Source organism: Passer domesticus, chromosome 5 (assembly GCF_036417665.1).
Source record: "Passer domesticus isolate bPasDom1 chromosome 5, bPasDom1.hap1, whole genome shotgun sequence".
Lineage (NCBI taxonomy): Eukaryota > Metazoa > Chordata > Aves > Passeriformes > Passeridae > Passer > Passer domesticus.
In genome coordinates this window covers 8,998,879-9,025,009 of record NC_087478.1, presented here as the reverse complement: position 1 = coordinate 9,025,009, position 26,131 = coordinate 8,998,879, and the positions used below count along the sequence as shown (strand labels likewise).

Sequence of the window (26,131 nt, the reverse complement as noted above, 5' to 3'; positions counted from 1 at the left end):
CAACACTTCCAGGAATGGGGCACCCACAACCTCTCTGGGAAACTTGTTCTTGTGTCTCCTCACCCTCACAGCAAAGAATTCTGCTGTACAGTTTTATAAGTCCTTTTTCTAAAGCAAGCAAGAGAACTGGAAGAGTTATTTCACAACCTTTACCTTGCAAGTCACAAACGTGACAGCAGAGTTGTTGGATATGTCGTCAGATTTTCTTACACTGCACTCTAATTTCACTTATTGTTTATCATCTTGCATTTGTGGATTACATCAGACCTCTGCACCTCATGCAAAGGAAAATACATTTACTTCTTTGGCTGTTATAGAGAAAACAGAGTTTGCTTTGGAAAGTGATAGGAAGATGTGAAAGTGATAGAAGTATTCTCTTTACAATCTTTGCAATTGGAATATGGATTTTTTTACAAAGAACAAAGTTCACAGTATTTCATCACAATTTTAGCCATTATTTCATTTCCCTATGAAGGTTTGATGTATAACCAAGTGTCGCATAATTCTTGAGATGTGTTGTGGTAATGATTCAAGTAGGTTTTTATTGATAATGTTGCCATTTGTTGAAATAACTTCAAAAATTCTTGTAGAGAACATACTTTGTCCTTTTTATTACTTTCTTTTTGGCATTAGGAAAATTGAACTTGAGAGCTTAAGGTACTAGTCTTAAAACCAGTATTTTTAACATTTTTTAAGAATAAATATATTTGACACTAAAAAAAGTTGTAAAGACAAAATTACCAGACATATCTCAAATAATAAGTAACTTCAAAAAGGAGAATAACAGAATTCACACTGTAGACAGAAATTTATAATTTTGTCAAATAATTTTATTCAGTGAAAATATTCAAACACATATTTGGCTTCATGCATGTGCAGTGTGGCCCCCAGAAATATAGTGAAAAAAGTGCTAAATGGTTTTCAGCTAACTGTCTGTAACTTTTGTTTGCTGGAGCAACGAGACTGCTTTACTAGAAACCTCAGAAAGCTTTTTGATAAATACTATTTTGCTTTCAGGACAAATATTTATTGAATTTATGCCACCAAAAATAAGATGAGAACTTTGTCCTTTAATTGTTATAGCCTAAATCTAGTAATACAAAATGGGAAAGAGACAGTCTGCTGCATATATTTTACCTCTACCAATCACAGCTGTTGTGTCAAAAGTTGTTAATTTATTTGGCATAGTTTTATCATCCACAGCAGGCTATTAAGAGGACAAAAAATCCTCAGCTTTATCCTGTTCTTGAGAAAAAAAATAAGAAAAAACCCCACATAATTTTCTTTCAATATCTATAATTTATAACTCTACAGACTTTAATTCATGTTTTATTAATTAAAATATATTTTAAAAATACATTCAGCAAGTGATCTTCCTTCTCAAGCTCTATCAAGCCTTCTTAAGGTTAAGTCAATAACAGTGGAACTCAAGATGAAAGATAAATAACCTTTAAAAATATTAATCATGAATTGTAAGAAAATATGAGACAAAATATTGGTGAAGTCATTTAAAAAATATTCAGATCATTTAATAGTCTGCATCTGGTTCTATTTCATATAAATGCAAGTTGGACATCTACAACCTTTGGGTTAGTAACAGATGCTGTCATGAAATTGATCATTTTTACATAAGCAAAAGCTAAGCAGAATAATTTCAGGCCACCCAATGTTTCCAAAAGACAGTTGCCTGGCACAGCCAAAGATTGCACTGGTCCATGCAAAACTGTATCCAGACACTCTAGGCATACTTTTAAATTTTATCATCTCTGGCTTTAATTATGAATTTCATATCTCAGGTTTTCTTCTGCCTAATGGTGAGAAATGCCCTCAGAGGCAGAGGGTAATGCTCTGTGTGCAGAAATGTTTGCAAGGTGCCTGTAGGTGCTGCAAGCAGCACTGCTGGGCACAGGGGATGAGGTCTGTGAGCAGCCTCCATGGGCCAGGGAGGAGGAGAAACCAGTCAGGCATGCGGGTGATGCAGCAATTGTCATGGTCCCAAATGATGCAGTGAAGCGTATGGATACCAACCTCACTGGATATCAGCAGGAACCTCAAAGAGTTCCTGCTTGTGCAGGAACAGTTCCACGCTGTGCATCACCCAAACAGGGTCTGGCATCTCATGGCTTTGTATTCCTAAGTGACTCTTGCTGACATTAGCCCTGAGAAAGAGCAGCTCTCTTCTCTAGTCCAGTTAAGATTCCACACACCCCCCCCCCAAGAATGGTTAACTATCCTTAATTATGTCTGCTTTTTAGAAGTAGTTAATCCTTCAATCTGCTCTTGAAGTTTCTGCTCTTGAGAGGGAAATGTTGGGCAGTCTTAAAAATAACAACTCTGTCTTAAGTGCATTATGATGCACAACAGTATCAGAAAAAAAATCCAAAACCCAAACCCAAACCAAAATCAAAACCAACAAACCAAAAAAAGCCACCCCAAACAGACAAACAAACAAATGAGCAAGTCAACTAGTATTTAAATTTGGACAAGCAGACCTTTAAGTTTTAAATAGACAGTTCATCTATCAGGAGCAATATTAGAAATAGAAATTTGAGTAGGTATACCATGTAAATACAACCTCCCTGGTACAGAATCATAGAATTTTTCAGGTTGGGAAAGATCTCTAAGATCATCAAGTCCTATTGTTAACCCAGCATGTTCATGTTCACCACTAAGCCATGGCCCCAAGCACCACTCCCACACATCTTTCAAATACCTCCAGGGATGGTGACTCAACCACTTTTCTGAGCAGCCTGTTCCTATGGTTGACAATTCTTTTGGTGTAGAAAATTTTCCCAATATCCATCTAAACTTTGCGTGAAACTTGAGGCCATTTTGCCTTCTTTTGGCACTTGTTACTAGATAGAAAAGACTGAACCCCACCTTGCTACAACCTTCTTTCAGATACTTGTAGAGTCTGAAATATATATATAGATCCATATACTACTGATTGAACCACTTTGTTTCTCTGATTCTGTCAGATTTTAAAGTAGCTATTTGGTTCAGCACATCTGACTTTAATTTTACCAAGAATTAAAGCTGTGTCTGATAACCTATAAAGCTATAGCTATTAAATTCCCTATAAAAGAAATTTCAATAAAGATTCTGTAACTATTAGCGAAAGCTTATATCCTGTACAGCACTCTTTTCATGTTGCACTTCAAAATGGAAGAGCTGGGCTTTGTGTTGATAAAATTCATTACACACATGTCATAAACTTTGGGGAAAAACCACCAAAACATAGTGCAGAAAGGTATTAATATAAAACAATGACAAACATTTTGTTTCCTAATGGTAATCAGTTCAATTATACATATTTTTTGCTACCTTTTGAAGGATTTATAATCTGGGTGTTCTGGGTGAGTGGGTAGGTTTAGTGGGGGGGGAAAACCCAAACAAACAAATAAAACTATTCCTGTTACTGCTGTTATCCTCATCTACAGTGTTTTGGAACTTGATTTTGGGATCCATTGGATTGTGTAAATCAACTGAATTGCAAAAGCCTCAGATATGGTGAAGGCAGTACAGGGTTAGTTACAGCTGAGTGAATACACCTAAGCTATAAAATACAGCATTCCACACTATTCTGTTATTTTTAAATGGCTATTCAAGCTCTTAAAAAAGATCTCTCTAGTAACAGAATATCCATTTACATGAGACAAGTTCTTCTGGAAGCAATAAAGGTGCCTATCTGCACAGTGCCCAGGATAGGTTTTCATTCAGAACAGGCCTATTTTCTATTTAAGGCATTTCACTCAACTAGAGATTCTAAAAGATCAAATATCACACTATAGGTTCTCCTTCATGCTTTGCAAAGGAGGCCTCACATGCAAGCTGCTTTAAAGCACAGTTTTACTCATGTCATCTGCCAGAATAAAGCACAGCAGCACCTTTGACCTTGGAAAGCAAAGCACACTGGCAGGTTGTGAGAAGCCCATGGGTAGCATCTAAAAGGCATGAAAATATTTATGTCTGTGTTCATACTTCCCCCCAAAATCTTAATACCTCAAAATCTTAGTTTAACACCTATATACCCCAAGAGGTGTGGAAGCATTTGAAAGCTATTGTGTCTGACTTACAATTTTTCCCACTGAAATTTTAGGCAGCTGACAGCTCAAATATTATGTAGTGTGTTGAATTTGTTGCTGCTAATAAATGGAGACAGGGAAAGAGAGACGCAAGCTTGCTCCACGTAGGCGGAAACACTGAACACACAGAACACCCCCAGAGAATTATTAGGTGGTGCTAGCATTGCTCAGCAATCTCCTCAACCTGGTGGGTGCACCTTGGGGAGAGCAGGAGGCACTGAGGCCAGATGTGCCTTCTATGCGGGATGGTTAAGTTACAATTTACTTTCCTCTTGGCCATATTACCCTCACAGTTCTGGTCACACAGCAAGTCATGTTTGAGAAAAAGAAACTTTATGAATTGTACCAGGACCCAAGGACTAAAGCAATGTTCAACTCAAATACAAACAATCTGTCACCACTGTCCTTCCATACTACTGGCTCAGCTAACTGTTATGTAAAGTTGGATACCATCACAAGTGGTTAGAAAAATTTTTGGATGAATCAATGCGCAACATATTTTCCAAGCCCTAAAATAGTCTCTTAAAACCAAATCTGGGGTCAATAATGCTTCCTACTTCTAATTGTTAATGCTTAGATTTCAGCACAGCTGCTTTCCTTGTCGATGGTGAGACCTTCCACTAACTGAAAATTAAGGGTTGATTTTAAAACTTGATAATGTATGACTTGCTAGAATAGCACTGGACATACATATTTAAAAAAAAAATCAGAAAGTTCAAGTGATTAATGACATAAATACCCTTCTCAGAAATGTCCTAGAAATACTCCCTAGTTTCAGAATTCCAAATCACAGCATTTATAAACCAAAATGTGACTTAGTCAAGCTTTGAGGCCCCAAACACACAAAAATGTGATATCCTGCATGTAGTTACAAATATTTAACTTTCCAGAACTCCCTAGATCTTCAAGTTCTACCTATCTCTAAATTTCTTATTTCAAAATGAAATAATAACAATTTCTATAAACTGTATTAAAACTCCATTAAAACACCAGACAAGAAAAAAAAACTTAAAGGTGATTAGTCATCTTCTTATTACAGACATATCTTCAACAGCCTGACATCAAGCCCATTCAAGGTAGCTGTCCAACCTATAGGCTAGAGGTCACTGCTGCCTTTAAATGTAGATGCTCAGATTCTCTTTCCTCTCTAAGAATAGATATTCTCAGACTAAAAAGGACTAGAACCAACTTTACACTTTTGAGACAAGTATTATACGTGGAAGCACATGACTCAAAAGATGAGTAACATCCCCTTCACCCCCTCTACTATCTCCCCTTTTCTTTGGAAGTGTTAGCTCAGACTGTGCTCCAACCACAGGCACTAAACAAGCTCCTCTCAGAGCCTGGAGTTTGGCATCGCTTCCACTATGTCTGCATAGCAATGGCCTTTAAAGCAGATGTAGGTCTGCATCATTCCTGGTAGCTATGAGCCTAGATTTCACATCTGCCTTGTCTTAGGGGGAATTTGCTGAGCCCAGACGTTGAACTGGGTTGATCCAGCAAAACAGAAAAGTCAAGGTTTGAATGAATATATCTCCACTGTTTGGTTTTTCTCTGGATCTAGCACCCTCATGCCTCAATTTCGACAGAAAGGTGTGTATGCAAACTGCAATAAGACTCCCAGTGCCTGGCCATTGGGGTAGTTCTGCCTGCTCCACAAGGAGAAATTCTGTATCGTGGATCTCCACTGTCCAGCCCAGGAACAGACATCTAGTGCTCATCTAGTGAATCCCATTGCATAAAATTTAACCCCGGGTTCTCAAAGTTTCCCTGCCTGTTATTTCCCAGACTGGTATTCCCAAAGGATGTCAAAAGCAAATCCTACCATTACATGGAGTCTTTTCTCTTTTGTGCAGACTACAGACAAACAGAACGGGAGAATGCTCCAAATTTCCAACCGACTTGAAATTAGGTATTACAGTATCTTTTTAGGCAGAGGGGACCCTCAGTGTCTGCAATTTTCTCTTAGAGCTAATTAATTCCTGCAGATTAATTAATTCCTGAAGATCCCAGTGCTTATATGGCAATCTGACTAAGACATATCATAATGTGCAGTACTTGGACTCTCAAAATAACTAACAGGAATAATACATGCTAACCACACATACCAAAACATTGTGCTGTTAGTCATTGTTCCAGGCATGTTAATTAACATTTCCATAGTGTATGTATTACATTGCTCAAAAAAATTATTTTTTTAATAATCAAGCCACGGAAGAGAGGCTGAGATCACAAGAGTCTGGGTCACAAGAAGAGTCTGGGTTAAAGCCACAGAAGCTAAAATGGAAATTCTGAGCGACATTTCATTTCCAACTCCACATGTTTTATTTTGTTTATGAAAGAACTAATTCAGTGGCTGAAAAAAATAATTGAAAGATACTTTAGGAAAGTAAGAGTGAATACCAATGAAATCCTATATTTCTTTCTTCCTTCTCAAAACTGTTGTCAGAAACTAGCAGCACTAATAACCCATTAAAAAACCCATATGTTAACTCCTCTCTTTGAAAAGGCATACAACTGAAACAGCAGTAGAAAAGTATTTTTAAAGAATTCACCTTCCAATCATTAAGGCAGATGGCTAAAGCCTGGCTAAGCCTTGCAGCATGTGTAAGCAGCTCCTAAACTCTTTTCACTGTACAGTAACTCAAAAGCAATTGACAACTACAGCTAGGTGAGATAAATCACAAACATGCTTATAATTTCCTCAAACGAAACACTTATTACCAAGTTAAAATACCTGTTCTACACAATATGAGATGTACACTTGGAGATCTAGTCAAGGAAAAATTTGTAATATCCAGAAGAGAAACAAGGTTAAAAATCCCTAAAGGAAGAGAGAGGCAAATTTGCTATTAAAAGGAAGACTCCACTAAAAGGTGTCTGGGTTTCTTAACAAGGTTTCAAAAGGAAAAGTCAGCTCCTGAGAATGTGATATTCTCAATCTGAAAAAGAGAGAAATTGTTAAATATTTAAAACAATTAGAGGAAATACAGTTAGAATTTAGATTAAACCATTCTCCTGAAAGTCTTGTTTTTCTTTCCTCTTCCCCCATACACATTTTAGAAAAAAAATTTGTATATTTGTGCATTTGTATATTTCCAAATTATTGGAAAGAGAGACATTGTTCTCAATGTCTTTTGCAACAGAGAAAATGTTGCACCGTTTAGGGTGGGCCTATTTTTCAGTCAAGCATTACAAGGAGCACTGGACTAATAGATGTGACAATGAAGGCGTTTTGTAATATCTGTGTTATATAATGTCTTGATTTCTGTAGATGGTTAGCAGCAATACTGCTGCATTGGACAATGTGAAGTCATCTCTCAAAATAATACAATATGACAGGCCAAGTGCATTCTGGGTTGATTTGCACAAGGGATGAATATAGAATATCTCACTGCAGTGCAGCCATTCCCATATCAATCTGATGAGGTCAAAGATGCTTATAAGTTCCAGAAGTGTGGGGGGAAAATCTTGTGCTGTCCAAGTGTGTCTTCTCCTTTACTTAACGACTAGTACATTGTAATACAGCAATTAAACTAAACATGTACAAGAAAGGGATCTTGGGGATTTATTTATTTCTACATCTCAGTGGCAGTCAGCCTACAGAAAACATGGAGGAGTGTGTTCAGCATGTGGGGATAATCATGTAGTTAGGAAGCAATGTTTAATCCAGTTGAGGCTGGTAATCTCTGGATATTGATGCACAGTGTCATGCACTGCCTTGTAGCATTTCCACATGGGTGATCTATTACTTTGCAGCACTAGAATCTGCATTTGATTTCTTAGTCTCTTATCTACTCCTCAGGGATCCAGTAAATCCATCAGAATTTTACAACTGCCATTCTCTCTAGGCTGTGTCACACTCGCAGTCAAGGATTAAATTCAGGCTTCTAAAGCAGCTGCTACTTGCAGCTTTCTGTCCTGCATTTCAGACAGAGCTTGCCAGTGCCCCTGCAGGAAGTCTGAAACCCAGAAAAGCACCTCCTGAGCACCCCAAGCTTGTTTATACATCCACTTTTATCATAGTCCTCAGCTAAGAACAGCAGCAGTACAGAAGCTGACTGGGTCATGACTCAGTTTTGGTCAGAGGTGGAGACAACAACTTGGGCAGGACCCATATGAGCCATCTGATTTTACTCTACTTCTCCATGTGAATGAACCCTTGGACTTCATCAGTGTTTATAAATTAGCAAATGGCAAATGGCAACTCTTCCAAAAGCAATTGTTTCAGGAGAATAGGGATACGTCAGCTGTCTCAAACTCTTATTTTTTCAAGAGATTTACTAACCCTCAGTTTTTATTGGTTATTCTTTTCGATTTTTTAAAAAATAATTCTCAGAGTCACAAATGAAACAGAAATGAAGGTTGCTGTGCATCCTTCTCTGAACCCCATGAAGACCTGCATTATGTCACTGTCTTCACTCTCCTCAGACACTTAGGATTAATTATATGAAACACAGAAATATTATATAGCAAACAATATAGGCTTATTTACCTGTTTTGATTATACAGAATAAGCAGTAAAATAGTTGTTGATTTTTAAATGATAAACTTTTATTCTGAATATACTGTTTTTGCACAATAATTAACACAACAGTTCTAGGATTATAAACTTTTTATAACATTATTGTACAAATTTTTACAAAAAATTATTTTTTCCAGGCTTGTCAAGTTCCACAAAAGTGTCAAGAGAACACAAGAAAAGGGAGAAAGACCTGCTTGCCTCGTAAGAGCAACCAAGTCTTTTTTTGCAGAAACGCACACTGAGCATTTCAATAAAAATATCCCAGAAAGCATGATCCAGACATTCCATACAACACAAGAAGAGAAGACAGCTTTGTCAGATCACAATCGCAATTTCATGGCATCTGAACAAGACAGTATCCCTTTAGCCTCAGTGAAATATTTCTTCAAGATGATGTTTTTCTTTTAAACCATAAACAGGACAGATGCAAGTAGCTGTGAACAGGGTGAGGCTAACTTTTCAAAAGTCTTGAATTGCATTCAGATGCTTTGTTTTAATCTTTTTACAATAGTGTACAATGAGTATTAACAATATTAACATTGTGGTATTAACAAAATAATAATAAATGTGGCCTTTGTTAAAGGCTTGGATGTCTGATGAAGTTAGGGTAAAATTTATCCTAAGAAAGGAGTTATTAAAGGAAAGGAGTTATTTCACCTTAGGTTAACATTCCAAAAACACTCAAGTGCATTGCAATGCCTTGCAGGCATTAATATATTTCTTAATAACCAGTTTGCTAGCATCTGAATTTTTGGATCAGTGGTATTGAGGTTGTGTTTTGGAATTAAGTCATACTAAGCATGGTTGTTATGTGTTAATGGGAAACAAAAGTCTTAATGTCTCTTCAGTGACAGCAAAAAGCTCTCAACCACAGCAAGTAACACTTGGGTTGCAAAGGTCACTTAAAAGGGATACTGCCTATTTGAAACCAGTAAGGCCAGGTTTTAAGTTAATAAAAGGAATATTGTAGGAAAACTTACAAATGGCAGCAACACTGTTGTTTTTGTCAAGTTAAGCAGTAAAGCCTCAAGCATTAGAAACATGAAAAAGATCATACTAAAGTCTTAAAGGTACAGGACCTAAAAATCTTGTCAATCAGACCTGCTATGTCATGTTAAAAACCTGTTACAAATATGGACCACGGTCAGTGTTTCGGCAGTAATGCTGGTTGTTTAAAAGAAAAAAAAAAAACAGAAAGAAACCTTTCATGTTAAGTCCTCAGATCATGTTTTGCACAGTACCATGCTGTAACAACTTTACTGGTGGTTACTTGTCAGATGTACAATACACTGCGTGACTTCTGTGTGAACTGAACCAGTCCCAACCGTTCCCTTTGCACTATTTAAAGGAGTTGAGCAACCACTGACAGAGCCTTTTATCTGACTTTAAAAAACACAGCTTTTTACAGTATATGATATTTAAAAATATCTTAATTCAAATTTTAGGATCAAGCTTCTCCTTTCAAAGACAAGAGAAGATGACTAGGATGCACTGTGAGAATAAGGATACTCTTCTGCATGAGAATTTGTATATATTCATGCAAGTTATTTCTATCAGACTGGTATTGACATTTTGAGATAGCTAAAGTTCAGATTGCATTTTCGGTCTCTGTTTTTAATTTTGAAGATATTGGGGTATTTAAAAAAAAGTCTTGAAAAATCACTTGAATATATTCTAATATATAATTTCAAAGTATTTAAAATACTCACTACTTTCTAAAGTATTAATAAGATGGGAATCATGTTGGCTAAATGTTTATATAGAACATTATAATGTCAGCTGGAAGGCTAAATGTTTATACAGAAACACGTTTCTTCAGGTCATATAGAGGGGTGAAGGAGAGGAACACAAGGACATTTCCTTCTTTGGATCATCCAGGAGGGCTGTGTGTCTGCATGGCATGGGCTTCTCCCTCCTTTTGCATCTGAACAAGGGAAGAGGGATGAGAGCAAAAGCCACAGATGTTTCCTGTGGCAGCATGAATTTCTGCCATCGTTCTTTTTTCCAACAAACTCTAATCAAGTACTTATTGAGTAACTCTGAACATGGCCTACCATGTGTTTTAAACAGTGCAACTTGTCCATGAAGGGTTTCTTTTGGGAAGTTAAGTGAAAACTATAGAGAACTTATTATAGTAACATGAAATTAAAAGAACACAACGCAAACTAACGAGTATTTAAAGTAACCTCAGAGTAAAAGCAGTGAGTGCAGTAATTATTGGCCTAATCCTAGAAAACTGGCTCCTCCCATAAAATGTCAATTGACCACATTAAGGAAAATCACTGGATGCAGTCTTGGCATTAGAAACACTCAAATCAATTTTTTTATCAGGTGGTAATTTGTGCTAGAGTGAACAGAACTACAGCACTATGACTAAAAGGAAGAGCTCCAAGTTTATCTTCACCCTTATCATCAACATTAGCTCACCTTCCCTGAGGAGGACCTGAAGTCATCCAGAACACTTAATTGTACTTTTAACCCCATTAAATTGCTAGGTATATTTTCTTTTTAAATCTAGATTTTATCACTGAACAAAAGGTCAGGATTTCTGTTTTTCACTCACTGTATTTCCAAACATGAGAAAATACATAGCTGGAGCCAAGGTACATGACAAACAATGAACCAGCCATGAGTACAACTACAGTAGACATTTCATCGTTCAAGCCATGCCATAGCTTTGAGTAGCTTCTTCAGTTTTCATAGGATATTAATGCATGCCCAATCATTTTTTTAAGCTTTTGGCATGATCAAAATTATATCAATCAATTGCCAGCATATACATACCGATGATTTGCATTTTTTTTAATGAGCTAGTGTATTGTGCCATATTAATATTTGCATATTGCAGTTGTTAGCAGAACTGTACAATACCAGCAGAGTTGCACATTCATTGGTTTAGCTGTCTTGCAATACTGTTTAGTTCTGAAAACTAGAAAAAAAAGCGCAAATCATATTTTGCATCAACACTATGCTACACTGTAATATTGTAATTTACTGCACCAACCTGTATCACCAATGAGGTTGTATAAAAACAACTTCTAGAGTTATTATTCACAATCAAGTATCAATGTGCATACATATAGATTCAAGGCTCCCCATTTGTTTATATTTTTTCTAATCGCAGCAACCAGGTCATTTTGCTGTTAAATATGCTATTTTCAATAATAAATAGCAACAGCATAAGTTTTAATATTATAGGTGGGTTTATATGAAGGAAACAAAGGGGGAACCTGATATGAACCTTAGAGAACATATACTTCCAAAAATAAATGTGTTAAATCTGATTTTTATATTCTTAAAATATCTGTACACAGGTTTTCATGTGAGATCGCTATTCTGTAAAAAATCCACCTCAACCCTTTTGTTACAATAGCTATATTTACCCCATTTTCTCAGCTTTTTCATTGCACAGTATATTCAGAGCTCTGTTTCATAATATAATGTAATATGATTTGATTGCAACACATTGCAATGTTTATTTTCTCACACAATACAAGAATCACTCTGTTATCTTTTCAATGAACTATACTCTACCATCAAAGAAAACAAACTGAAAAACAATAACTTAGCATCATCATCATGCAAAATACCCCTGGAAACCAACATTCAAATATCACAAAGACATTTTTTTATTCACAAGCATTTTTGTTTCAGCCTTTGAAGAATTTCTACTAGCTTTATATGTAACTGTATTGTGAAAAGGAGGTGAATATTACATTGAAATTAACAATTTTTTTCTGACAGAAGATTACACCAAGTTTAAGATGAAAATTGCTTTTTTAGTTACACTCTCCAGTACCATTGTATTTTGAAAAATTAGTTTTCTCCCTTCCCTCCTTTCTACATACAAATATCAACCTACCAAAGCTTAGCTGGCTGTAGGATTCATTTTGGAAAATTAACCACTCATCATAAAACATTCCAATCATGCTGAACTTCTGGTGAAGACTGGCCAGTATTTTCATTTTACTGAACAAGTTTGGACAAAAGCAATGTTAAAAGCAACCATTATGGTGCTAGTAATTTATATTGGGGAGAACGTTTTCCTTTGTATTTTTCTTTTTGGTTTTTAAACAACTGTTCATGTAAAAGAATATAAATCTTCAAGATATCCAAAGCTTAAAAGAAATTAAAATCATATACATAAGCTATTGTTAGGGGAGCCCTTTTACATGAAGTCATCAAGATTACAACAACAAACAAATGAATAAACAAAAGGTTTTAGCTTTCCCCAGTGGGGCAGGTACAGAAATCTGTTGGGATGGCGTAGATGATGCAGCATTCACACACGGTTAAGGATCTGACACTCCAACATGCAGGCATCGTGGTGCCTCGATGAGTCTCGTAACGCGTGATAACCAGACACGAGCACTGCTGTTCTGCTGCTGTCTCACGAGCTGACCCTTTCGAAAATGAAACTGAGGCTATCGTTTTGGCCAGGTCTTGATTAAGTTATGCAGGTTTTGGTTTAGAGAGGTCATAACTGGCAGTGTCTGCTGCCAGATAACAGCCAAAGCAGGACCAACTGAATTGCTACCATAGACCACAGTGATGGACTCAGACCAGAGGCCCCACCGCAGTCAGCCGAATCTTCCTGTCGATAAGAAGAGAAGAAATCATTTAATATTAATTACAGGGAAGCTGCTTGAGAAGTAACCTACAGCTTAGTTTTCAACATATTGAACTATCACTGAGGCATCCTTTTTGGTCTTATATATGATATTTTGCTAAAATAACAATAAAATAATTCCTGGAAGTTCCTCTGGGTTTTGATACAAAGAATGGCATTATTACTTTAGCTATAAACTTGGGAGGATTAAATACTTTCAAGGTTTACAGCACAAACTTATGAACTAGATGGGATACTTACACCATAAACCAAGAAATGCCATGGAATATACCTGGGGGCCTCAGCAAACACCATCTATATTCCTTAAAACTGCATTCATTTTAATATTCTGAGTATGGATTTATTGTGGGAAAATATAGAAGAACAGATAACTTTTCACATTTAGAAAACAAATACCAAAATATTATTATGTCCATTTCATCAAATGATCACACAATAAAATGAATATGGTCTGCAGGTGAGGATGTGATCAAAGAGAATGAAAATCCTTTCTCTGCCTCTGGTGCTCTACTCAAGTACGAGAAGGAAATTTTCTATTGCACTACTTGATGAAGTTTCAAGCTATCTCTGGGCTGCACTGCTGTCACGCTTCAGTAATTATTCCTTATGTCACACAGCAATCACACCACTTTTCCTCATTCCTCTCCACCATTAATTGATCTTTGGTTCTACTTTGCTTATAATGTTTAATACCTTTCACATGATGGACCTGTTCATTATTCTGGCTGAAATACAAGGTCTAAGTTGTTACAGGCTGTTCTGGAGCCTGTAACAACTTAGACCTTGTTTCTCAAGACTGATATAAACTCTGATTAGTACCTAAAACACCAGGAAAATTTTCCTCTCTCCACTTTGTCTGAGAACTCTGAAATTCATGGATAGCTCTGAAGGCTGAAAATATTTGGTCTTTCTCTTGTTTTCACAGTATTCTGAACAAATGGTATAAAAAGACACTTTCCATTTTCCAAAAGATTGCAAACCTCCAAAGGCAAGAAAACAGTGTAGGTGGAAAGGAATTTAGGTATATTAGCAACCGGGGAAAGTTCTTGAGCAGGAGCAATATGTACAGGGAAGGACAGACAACTGAATCTGAACAGTAACAGAGACTGGCTGTTGGCACAGAAATGACAGAAAAAAAAAAATATATATGTATATAACAGAAAGCAGAGGAAAGCCAACAGGCAGGGAAAAGCTCCTGGTTCAGACTTACACACCACTGAAGCATATGCAATTAATATACACTGGAAAAGGCTGGGGTGTGTGGCTCTGTGTGTGTCTGTGTCCATAAAATGTACAATCAGGATAAATAAGAAAGAGTCATTAAACAACCTTTAATTTATTAGCAAATTTTCTTAAACAAATTTTGCTTTCCTTAAGCAAAACTTCCCAACTTTGTAAGAATAGCAGTGCAAGACATCAAGTTTACGCAAATGGGCAAGACGAAGAAAGTACATAAAAATGGTAGATCAGATATAAACAGGAAATGAGGGATGGGGAGAGGGATAAAGTGTTTTTTGTAACCTTCTTGCAGAATACACTGAAATAACAATAGGAATTTTAGACTAAATTAAAAGCACAATGTTAAATATGATGTTAGGGCAACTCCTTTGTAACAGAGGTGTAAAGACAGAATTTTGAAATTACAGGGCCTTGAATGAGTTCTTTATACCAGCTTTAATGGGTGAGAATTTTCATGCTATTTATTCTGCATACAATACATTCTTTAAAGCTGGTAGGTTTCCAAAACAGTTTGGGAAAAATACGGAAAATCAGATAAAGCAGGCAAAATAGACTCAGTACATTATCAGGAATTATAGCATCCACCAACAGTCTCCATTAGAAACTTGGACGCAACAAACCCCAACAATCCCAAGCCCAAAAAACCCCAAAAATCAGCATTAAATTTCCTTACAAAGAAGTAAAAATTCATTTTGTCCTAAAGCAAATACCTTATGTTGGCTGCCATTCTGTATTAACAGTAGCTTTTTCCAGACATATCTCTGTCATGTGTTAGCTTTATACTTAATTAGTATAGTTTTGACTTCGGCCTTTTTTTCGTTTTGTTTGTTTTTTGATTGTTATTGGTTTGGTTGGGTTTTTAGTTTTGTTTCTTTTTGGTTGATTGCACTCTACAAGTTCAAAATTCTTAAGGTTTCTGGTCAACAAGAAGTCTAAGTGAACTCTGCTACACCAGTTTTGGACTAGGATGCTAAGATTTCAAGATGCACTGAACATTGTGGTTTATTTAGTTTGGCTTGCTCACTATTTGCATCTGCATTGTGTCTTGTCATGCAGCTTTATTTCTATTTAAAGCACTTAAAAATAACCCTGTTGCTTCTTCCTCACAGTGACTACCATTAAAAACAGAATTATGAGTAAAGGTTTCCTCTCACATGAATTCAGTGAATGGTACACAGTGTTACCACTTTGTATTTATTATTCTTATCACTGAAATTACTTAGAAGAGTCATCTTTGAAGAAAGAGTTGAAAGCAAAGCAGGAGATTTAAAATTTCCAGCAGACTGGAGTTGTCTGGAGAGTATAAGTAGTAAACAGAAGGTCTTAAACAAAATTGTGCATAACATGAAGAGAAAATACCTTTATAGTAAAAATGGCATCCAGTACAAATAGAAAGCAAGTAGGCCTCCACATATAGAGTTATACAGACTCAGCTTACGTCATCTTGCATTAGACCAAATATTGCAAATTATGTTGATAAATTAATCCTACCGCCACAATTTTTGAAAACACCCTCCATTCTGTTGTCCATTTCTATTTGCTCTATGAGATCTTTTTAACCACACCACAATTTCTCAACCGCTCTTACATTCATCAGTCATACAATGTAATATTCCTATTGGGTCGAAACGAAGCATTTTAGTATCTTTTCCCCTCTCCCTAAGACTACACAGAGAAGTTTTTAAAGGATTCACAATTCACAGCAGTAGAGAATATCTTGGAAGCCTCATGCAGTATAAGCATCATTTTATTATGAACGACAGCATCAAACTCCACTACACAAATGTATACAAGGTTTATACACGCATTTCAAGCTTAGTGAGATTTTAACCTCATATTGATCAAAGCCACATCAAATTTCTGAGGTTTGTGGACCAATTTGCAGTGGTAAACCAGCAGTCCTGACAAGAACAACTTCTAAATATTGTTTCTGGAATCAGTTAATTCTTCTGTATTCGAAGCTAAAACAAAAATAGTAGTGGCAAAGAAGGTACAGTAAATCCTATCTAAATTAATTTTTTTCGCCACAGAATTTCACACTGTAATTTTGTTCTGTGCTCTAACTGTTGTCGAAACTACAGGAAGTGCGAAAATATAAAATAAAAAATAGAGGAGAAAATCTGATTGTGTTTATTTACATAAATTTAAACAATCAACAGCCCCATTGAAATAAGTGGGATTCCATCCCCAATTTACAATCAGATTGAGAAGGATGTCAGTTTTGAATGGTCTTAAAAATGCCTTTTTTAAAAACACTTCCCTATTTCTTGGGCTTTAAGAAAACTTTTCAGCTGTTTCATGTTAATGTTATTTTTGAGAGTTCTTCTAAAGTATCTTATAACAAAGATATAGAACATTGTTTTATCTTCTCTTTACATTATCTTATCTTTACCTCTTCTAGTGCAATTAGACACTGAACTATTTTTAAGCAGTTTCACTGAAATTTTCCAGCCCATGACATTAATCACACAAATCCTGAATAACAAATCAGCTGGGGATGTCCTCTCTTTGTTGTCTTCAAAATTATGTCTGTGTATAAATTCTCTTTGAAGAGAGAGACACTTGTAAAAGAAATTGGAAAGAATTGTTGCAGGCTGCTTTCATTTGACCAGAAGTGTATGGAAAATTTCTTGCATTCATTACATCAAATTTTCTTGCATACTTGAGGTAGAGAAGTGTCAAATCCAAATGTCATCTTCTTCATGTTATGCCTTACTAGCACAACTCTAGGTAAGGCTGTTCTACAGCATCACATGCTATGAAAATTATTTAGCACTTTCAGAATGGAAATAAATACTTTTATAAAACAATACCTTCATTTTTATGTATCAAAACAACATTCTCATTGCTATACATCAGCATTTCCTTGAAAACACTGCCAGTCCAATGTTTTAAAAATACACTTGGAACTAGAAATACATATATACATATATACACTAAGGCTATAAACATACTTGTTACTCCTCTAGAAGTGCACTACAACTATTTAATGTACCAAAACTTTGTTTTTAAATGATAATAATTCATCCACACCCACTGTGCTACTCTGACTTACAAAAGGGTAAAACAACATCTGCCCAAAGATCTTCTGATGTGGCCCTTGATACCCATGGATTACCTCAGTTATACCTTTTATAACATGTATTTTAAATGTTTCATACTACATTGTGAACACCTTTCTTCTACTCGAGTAATTTCCAGTTTCAATGAATGGCCATTCACAAATTTTGGGTTATCCTCCTTTGTCTGGACTACCAGACAAAGCTGTCAAAAGTGTACAGCTCCCCATGCACAGACTGGGGACACAGCAATTCCATTGGGATGTATCCACTTGCCAGGACCGCTAATCACCCTCAAAGCTGCCACTGACATACCTGGAAGTGATGGAAGTAAAACATTCTCAGTGGGGGCTGTAAATTTGTACATTTATTTTCTTTATTCTCAGGCATGGCAAACAAAACCATTGTGCATGTACAAAGAGCAAGTCATTTGAGGCAGTGATAATAACTATTTTGTTATCTTTGATGAAAAGTAAAAAAAACCTGTCAGGTTAGTGAACCTGATCAGCTGGATTGTATCTGTGTTGGCTTCAGTGATTTTAATATAACTACACAGATTAATGTCCAGAGAGAACCCGTTTCCAAAATCACAAAGTTATTAAAAACAAGATGGATGAACAAAATTACCTTTATAACTTTCTGCTGCCAAAAGCTTATCAGCTAAAATTATATTCTGGGTGCTTCCCGCCTTAAGTAGAAAGCACATTTTGGGCATAAAGAACAGAGTTCAAGGTGAGTCTCTGCTGCTTTATGTACATTGGACAGTAGTTTTTTAATTAAAGGAAGCTATGTGCAGAGCAAATTGCATGAGCAAGAACATGAGATGCTAATCCAGATTTTAATGTGAAATACTGCTGGCTTAAAGAAGGGCCTTTCACCTTTCCCTACAACCTTTTGCCATGGCTGTGCAAATTCCTAGGTTTGCAAGAAACTACATCATTTAAATACAGAATAAGAAACTTCAAAATTACTCAAAAACTAAACTGTTAAAGAGAATTTAAAGTTTTTTTCATTTATGTTCAAGATATATTAGTTGAAACTTTCCTTAAGTATAGAGAAAAATGTAAATTACTGTGAAAATGACTGTTCTAAATTTCAGTTAATTTCAATATTTCATTAATTTTCAATATTTCATTACACTAACTCTGAAAAATGCCCGCAAGCTTTCGGTTCTGCCTCAGTTTGCTTTACTTGATAGATATGTGAGTATCTCCCTCTAGTGGTTTTCAGAACAATGTTGATCACAACCCCCTTCAGACGTTTTTTGCTCTCTAGCTCAGCAGTTCTCTTGCCGACAGGTCACTTGCACAGTGACTCAGGATGCAGTCCCACACCATCAAATGAAACACTGCCTAATTGCCAAGGCTTTAGTTCAGAAACCCCAGAGTCTGCCCTTGGTCAATATACAGGAACTTACATGGTTAATTAGAAGCAAAACCTCACCTTCTGCTGTAATCAGGCAATTTATGTGTTTAGGTCACCAAAAATTAAGTAAAGAAGTATTATTTTACTGAATTCCTAGTTTAACCAAAGTGATGTACACCATTATCTTCCATCATTAACCGTTGTGCTTATTTGAATGCAGTGAAAACTTACTCTTCTCAAAAGCAACACTCACACATAACACTCATCCTTTCCACCCCTAATTAAAGCTTTATTTTCACAGGTATGCTGTCTCTTCTACTCGCTTTGTATCTCTATTTTTATCTGTGAAAAAAACTTTCTTCTTCTGTTAATTTTAACAAGGACAAGGGAAAAATGCTTAGAAGGGAAAGATGCGGACTCAGCTGGTACATGTGCAATTTCAAAGAGCCAGCCATATCAATCCAACAGGTTCCCTTGTTTTGCATGTTCTAAGGCAGAGGCCCTCATGTTTAGTAATTGTGATTTATAAGGCTCCAGACAGTTTTTTTTTCATATTTAATTTCCCTTAATATTGCAGCAGTAATTTACTCCAGATTGTTGCTTTTGGGACTTGCTTTATTCTGTTTTCTTTTGTATGTTCAGTAAGTAAAAAAGTCTGCTAATTTTTTAAGCCACGAACAAAACAAAAAATTAGAGAAAGTAACTGACCATCCACACCACATGAAAACTTGCAGAAAAATGAAGATAGGAGCGGACATCATGGCAGAGGCACGACTCGTTGTGCATATAGGCTGATCCTATTAATAACGGGCAAAGTAGCAAGTAGAGGAAAGGAAAGAAAACACAGAAAAAAAGACATACAAGATGAGATATCATGCAGATTGCTGGCAGTTAGCAGAGTTAATGTGAAAGCATCCACCCAAGAGCAAGAGATTCACAGCAAATTTTGCAAATAAACTTAATCAAAACAATCGACTGTTACAAAGCACATGACTTACACACTGATCAGCACATCAAGCTAGTGAGCAAGAGTTGTACTTTCACACACAATCACATCAGGATCACTTGGATTATTTACAATGGCTGGGTAGCTTTTGGATGGATTTTCAACTTTATTTAATATTTGTTGGCCAGAAAGAAGACTTCCTTTTTAAAATAAAATGCAGTTACTAAAAAATGCATTGAATATCAATTCTCTAAACTTTTTAAATACTACTGACATCTCAGTAATTGTGCCTCATTACAAGAAAATCACAGAACATACTAGAACAAATTTTGGTATACAGCAGTTATAGACAACTAAGTACACTGGTTTGGGACAATCCACTGCAGAAATTGAGGAATTGCATGAGGCATTGAAAATGCATTTTTTTCAATTATTTATTGTATCTAATGTCAGGCACTTTCTTGTTCAGTACTATTTGTCTTGAAATTTATTCTGAACAACTTGAATTCAGCATAATCTCTTTTGTATCTTTGAAAGATAACATAGAAATAATATTAAAAATAGTTTAGATATGTGGCACAATTATAATTTTTCTATTTCAAAACTAATGCATTCAACACAGAAGTATCAAACCAGCATAGTTTTGGTGATTTCAGTAAAGCAATGCACTTTTAAACCTGCTAAGAATGTGACCTAAAGGCAGTACAATTTGCAGAATTAAAAACAACATCCTGAAACATATATAAAATTTTAATAATTTAACAATACTTTAAATAATATTTGGAAACATTATTATAAAAATACTACTTCTAAGCCAAGATTATTGTATACTTGTGCAAGCCATTGAAGAACTGAATTTCACAGCACCATACACAAACCAACAGTTTTATGCTCACTAATGATATTTTAGTGGGAATCATGTGTGAAAGTGCAATGGTTATAGGACAGAAGATAAGAAAGCAGCTGTTAAGTTTATGTTCATTGAAATAAAGTGGCTATGGTCTAGAGTGAACAGTATGTTTGGTGATAAAAAGGTTACCAGGCACCAAGGTACATTTAAACAGTTTTCACTGATTGTCTAAAGCTGCTCTACAATTGCTTTTAAAGGGAGTCTTAAAGTCTTACAACTTCAATTTTACCTGTTTGGCTTCATCAAAACAGATTTCAGGACCCTTTCTGTATCTAGGTTGTTTGACCATTTCACATGGATTTGGCCCTTCATCTGTTTCTCTGGTTAAGGAGCGTCACTGTTTTTCATGCTTTATACAAGAGCAGGATCAACATTCTGTTTTTATTTTTATGGCAGGAGAGAAGATTTACACTAATTCAGATAGTGCTGAAATAAACATCAATATTCAAGAAACCCAACCCAAACATTTAGAAAAATCAAAATGAAATACCTTTTTTTATACTGCTATAATCAGGAAAATTATTATCCTGCACAACTTTTTCGAATACTTTTAGAACCATAAACAGAAATAAAATAAAAGCTGAGTTCTTTTAACATTTTCTGTATTGTTTTTTTTATCATTGCATAAATACCCCAGAAAATATTTCATAAAGCAGTAAACTTTCAATGTTGCTGATGAATTTATGTTACCACTGAGTTACTCTGCTATAATCAAGATACACAGTAAAAGCAATTAAACTTTTTTTGAAAAGTAATGTCATATACAGGTTGAACATAGCAGTGAAAATCTGTCAAAACTACTGATTCTAGTATGGGTACACTTACATTACCCCAAATACCATAGAAAATATTGTGCCACTGTAGGCTTTGTAGCAAATGACAGGGGAACTACTGAGATCCCATCAGCATTTCAGTGATGAAGGCAGACAGAGAAAAAACACTGTCCATACTATCAGCAGAACAGCAGGAGAGAAAGGTGACATGTTATTAATTAGCTAACTGAATATATGCTTTAGCTCACATCTCTGAAATCTTTAATTGCTGGTGTTAAATTGTTCTTCACATGTGCCTCTGGCTAATGAGGGGCACAAGTCATTGCAGCAGACTTGAAAGGCATGGATATGGAAAACTGCAAAACAGCCTTCTGGTGAAACCTGCATATATTACATTCAGTATGCTAAGCTTTGTTTTATTCCACTCCAGGTAGTACACATATTAAATCTATTAAAAGAATAGAATGTCAGAACCTATCTTAGTAGCTCTAATTTACACTTGAAGCCATCCTGTTCATTCACTACCATGGAGCAGTACAGCAGCTTCAGTGCAACAAGTGGAGAGGCCAAAGAAAAGAGAAGGCAAGATGATGGGGAATTTATTTCTGCAGAACTGCATCTGCCTTCATTCAAAAGTTATCAGACTCATCTCCCCTTTTCTCAGCTGTGGCTCAACTGAAAGGGAAGTTGAAACACAAAAATGTTCCAAGAGGCTGCATAAGCAAAGCTGTACCAGCCAAAAGGAAGCAAAGTATAATAATAATCATCTCAATAGCACCCAAAGGTCATTTTGTCTGCTTGGGAGATGTTATGCTACATCTGCATTTCACTATGTACCTTAGTTACAGAAAAGAGTTGAATAGCTTAGTACTGCATAGCTGAACAAAAATAAAATAGTTCCTTTAGTCAATATAAAGGAACCCCCCCGCCCCCAGCTGTTCTGACTGCCACTTTAGGTAATTTACTTCTTTCTAGTAGTTTTGGGCTCCACAGGGAAATGCAAGTCATGTGCCCTTTCCCATCCATCATGCTTCATTTTCTATAGTGAGTGCTGTCCATAAATTCAGACAGTGGAAACAGTTTATCAAACTCTAATGGACTGAAGCCAATTAGAATATTAGGCTAAGTTTACATAGTTCTGTGATGACACCCCAATGTAACTTCCTTTTCAGCCCAAGCGTAGATGGAATTCCAGTTTTATTAATGTGGCAATGAATGCATTGCTTGTGCCAAAGAAACACAGTCATCTGTATCACCATCTGCTTTTCTTTCAGGAGTGGGAGAGGCTGTCTTAACTAACTTCCTGATGTGGACGGAGGTATTACTAATTGTTTTCCTTGTTCTGTCACAGTAATCCAAATTATGGTTTGATTTACCACTTCTGGCACTCTGTCCTCAAGCCTACATAGAAGAGAATGGCTGAGGTGACTTTCTCCTGACCTAGAATATGTATATTGGTTTTATGTATTTCCATCACCATCACCTACAGGTATCTACTGCAGTGAACAGGCTAAAACAGAGAGACTGGCATGAAAGTGGTTGTAAATTAAAACTGACTTTCACATATGCTTTTAACTTCAATGCTTGTGTCGCAAGAACTCTGCCTAGCATGTAAGCCACCTATGACTCCAGCAAGCTCTGAAGAAATTCTGTGCAGCTGGATGAACTCTAGCCTTTGATTGCTGATGCAGTTACCACAAGAAGCAAGCTCGTCTTTGACACTGGCACACACTAAAGTGCCTTCATCAACTAACCAGCATGCAACATCTCAACTTTTCATGACCCAACACTCCTATCCTGGCCTTTTTATTTGTTATTTCTCTAGACTGACATACCTTTGTCTTTTCTAAAGGCTGAACAAACCCAGCACACTCAGGCTTTCCTTGCTTGTCATCTCAGATGCCAACCTCTTTGGTGGCCCGACACTAGACTCCCTCCTGTATGCCAGTATGGTCCTGAGAAGCACACAGAACTCCAGATGTGGTCTCACCAGTGCTGAAGAGTTGGGATGGATCAGTTCTCACAGTCTACCGACTACACTCTTGCTGTCATAGCCTGGCATGTGACCAGCCCACATGTCTGCAAGGCGCAGTGCCAACTCAGGGTCAACTTCATGCCCACCATGAACCTCTGGCTTTTTCCTGCAAATATTTCTGTCACTCTGTCCCTAGCCTGTGTAGCTGAGCAAGTATTCTGTCCTGGGCCCAAGGTTTGGTATCTGCTTTTTTAAAACTTCATTAAATTCCTGTGAGCCCATTTCTGTCTGAATTCTCACAAATAACAGCTTTGCTCTCTACCTCAATGACTGCTGCTTCACATGATTTGTGATAACACCCACAAATACCTGCTACTTCAAGTATTCCAATGGCAACCACAGTAATAATGTAGATAAGTGGGCCATTTCTCCCCAAATAGATTGCAGTATCCCATAGCCAAAAATCAATCCACACAACTAAATAACATGATTTTTAAAGGATACCCGGCTTCTCTGCTTGCATCAGTGGCTTTGGGTCGCAAGAACGGCACAGCAGTTGGCTGTCACTAATAATGAACACTAGATTGGTGTTTGAAATCTTCTCTGCATGATAAAGTCTGGAAAAAAAAGTCAACAAAAAACTATGTTTAAATGAAGTAAGGAAAATTGTATTTGAGAAGGACTCACAGTATTGAAATAAAATAATCCAGTTTCACAGATTTTGTCTGCTTGCTACTGTTTATCTTTTTTATTAACAAACAGTAAGAAAGATTTATAATAAATTTTGTAATCTTTTTGACATTTCCATCGTATCCTTTTTCAACTAGACTTAGTTGAAAAAATGGAAAAGAGCATAAAATTACTCTAATTGAGTTGATAGTTAGCTCTGTACTGCTACCACTATTTCTCTGTACTGAGAAATAACATCAGTTCAGCATCAATTAACAGAAAAAAACCCCAACCACAAAAACAAACAAACAAAACCCCAAAACATAAACCTGTCTGTAAGAAGGGTGAGGGAAAAGCATGGAATATGCACGTTGCGTATTTGTTGTATTTTTATGCCCACATAATTCTGCAAAAGGTATTTAAGGTAGTAGGGTCGTTTTCAGTTTATTAATAAACCAAATACATGCTAGGATCATGGAGGAGGAAGTACAGAAGTTTAAAAAATGTCTGCCTGTTTTGGCTGTCTTCAGCATTCTCCAAAGCTCTCTTTCTTTCTTTCCTGGCTTGCAATATTATCTTTTTTTGTTTGAAATCTGGCTATTAATTCTAATTTCTAAGATGTTTTCAGAAGCTCAAAATGTATGAAAAACCCCAGCAGGTTCTTGTATGAAACAGAAATCTAGATCCCAGATGCTATCTTTCTGAAGTATACAATTTTTTCACATATTATTAAATATCATCTCCAAGAGGCCTCCTTATGGTGTTTGGAGAGTAATTTTTTAAATAAAAAATATAATACCTTCTTTTGCTTTATAGGACTCGTGGCTCTTAATAACGAGCACTATCAACTAGAAGATAAATTAGAAGATAAATTGCATAATCTTCTTGACAGTCAAAATTCTGATACATAACCAGATTAGAGAAGATCATATCCCTTGGGATACTGCAGAATGCTTTTTAAGTTGACATAATAAATTAAAAGAAAACAAATTGGGACAAAGATAAAAATACAATTTTCATGGAGCACAGACTATAATGCAAAAAACTGACTAAAGCATTTCTATAATTCTTCAAAATTAAAATTAATTCTGAACAAATAAAAAGAGAATGCAATTTGCCTGCCTCTATTCTTTGTCCTGCTTATGTAAGTTTGGTGAATTTTAGCCAAAATATATTTTTGCTTCTTATAATAGTGTCCTTATATTTTGCAAAATAAATAAAATCCCGAAGTTATTACTTATATTGAAGAAGTTTTACCTGGAGCAGTTTATACAGTCTACAATCCCACCAAAGGATTTATCATTGTTTTCAAAGAAATATTGAGTTTGCTCAGTGATACAGCTTGTTTTAGGCAGGGCAGCACCGAAATCATCATCTTCCATATCAGCTGATATAAAATAAATAAATAAATGAATAAACAAATAAACAAATGACATTTTTAAGTCACAGACATAATGGGGAGACCCAAATATGTCCCCTGGCCTAGATTCTTACCTTCTACTTCACTCAAAGATGACTCTTTAATATCCTTTTGACTTACCTGCTTCAAGGAACCGTGGAAAAGTCAAGCTCAAAAACAGCTGCTGTAAGATAGACCTGAACACAGAAAGACAAATACATTTATTTTCAAAGGCTCATTTTCTTCTTTTTATTTTAATGGATACTTAAAAATACTCAAATATAAGTCATTAACAATATTTTTTGTGCTTTTTTCAGTCATCAAAGCTGTGTTTCTTTAAACCTTCCAGTGTAACTCTGGTTTTCTTTTCCCACATTTTCACAGGTCTTTCACACTAATCTTTTATTTTACTGTACAGATTTGCTGTAATGTGTGCCCACAAGTCACATAATGGAAATGTTATCACACCATCCCTGCCCCCATTTTATACATCTGTTGGAGGTGGAAGAGGCATGTTGGTGTTTCTCTACAACTTCAACCAACTGGAACTCCTTTT

The 26,131-nt window shown here is 36.0% G+C and overlaps 1 protein-coding gene across 4 annotated transcripts in view; it reads right to left on the bottom strand.

Moving 5' to 3' along the window:
- Nucleotides 1-8,614: 8,614 nt before the first annotated feature.
- CACNA2D1 (calcium voltage-gated channel auxiliary subunit alpha2delta 1) overlaps nt 8,615-26,131 on the bottom strand; it is a 359,436-nt gene continuing 341,919 nt past the window's right edge. For 3 of the 4 annotated variants that reach the window (XM_064421876.1, XM_064421878.1, XM_064421877.1), the window contains 5 exons: nt 25,717-25,772; nt 25,434-25,563; nt 24,012-24,124; nt 20,989-21,071; nt 8,615-13,204 (listed from right to left, as the gene is read on the bottom strand). In XM_064421876.1, coding sequence (XP_064277946.1) covers nt 13,088-13,204; nt 20,989-21,071; nt 24,012-24,124; nt 25,434-25,563; nt 25,717-25,772 — 499 coding nt within the window. In that variant the 3' untranslated portion in view covers nt 8,615-13,087. The other variant, XM_064421879.1, reaches the window with a different exon arrangement.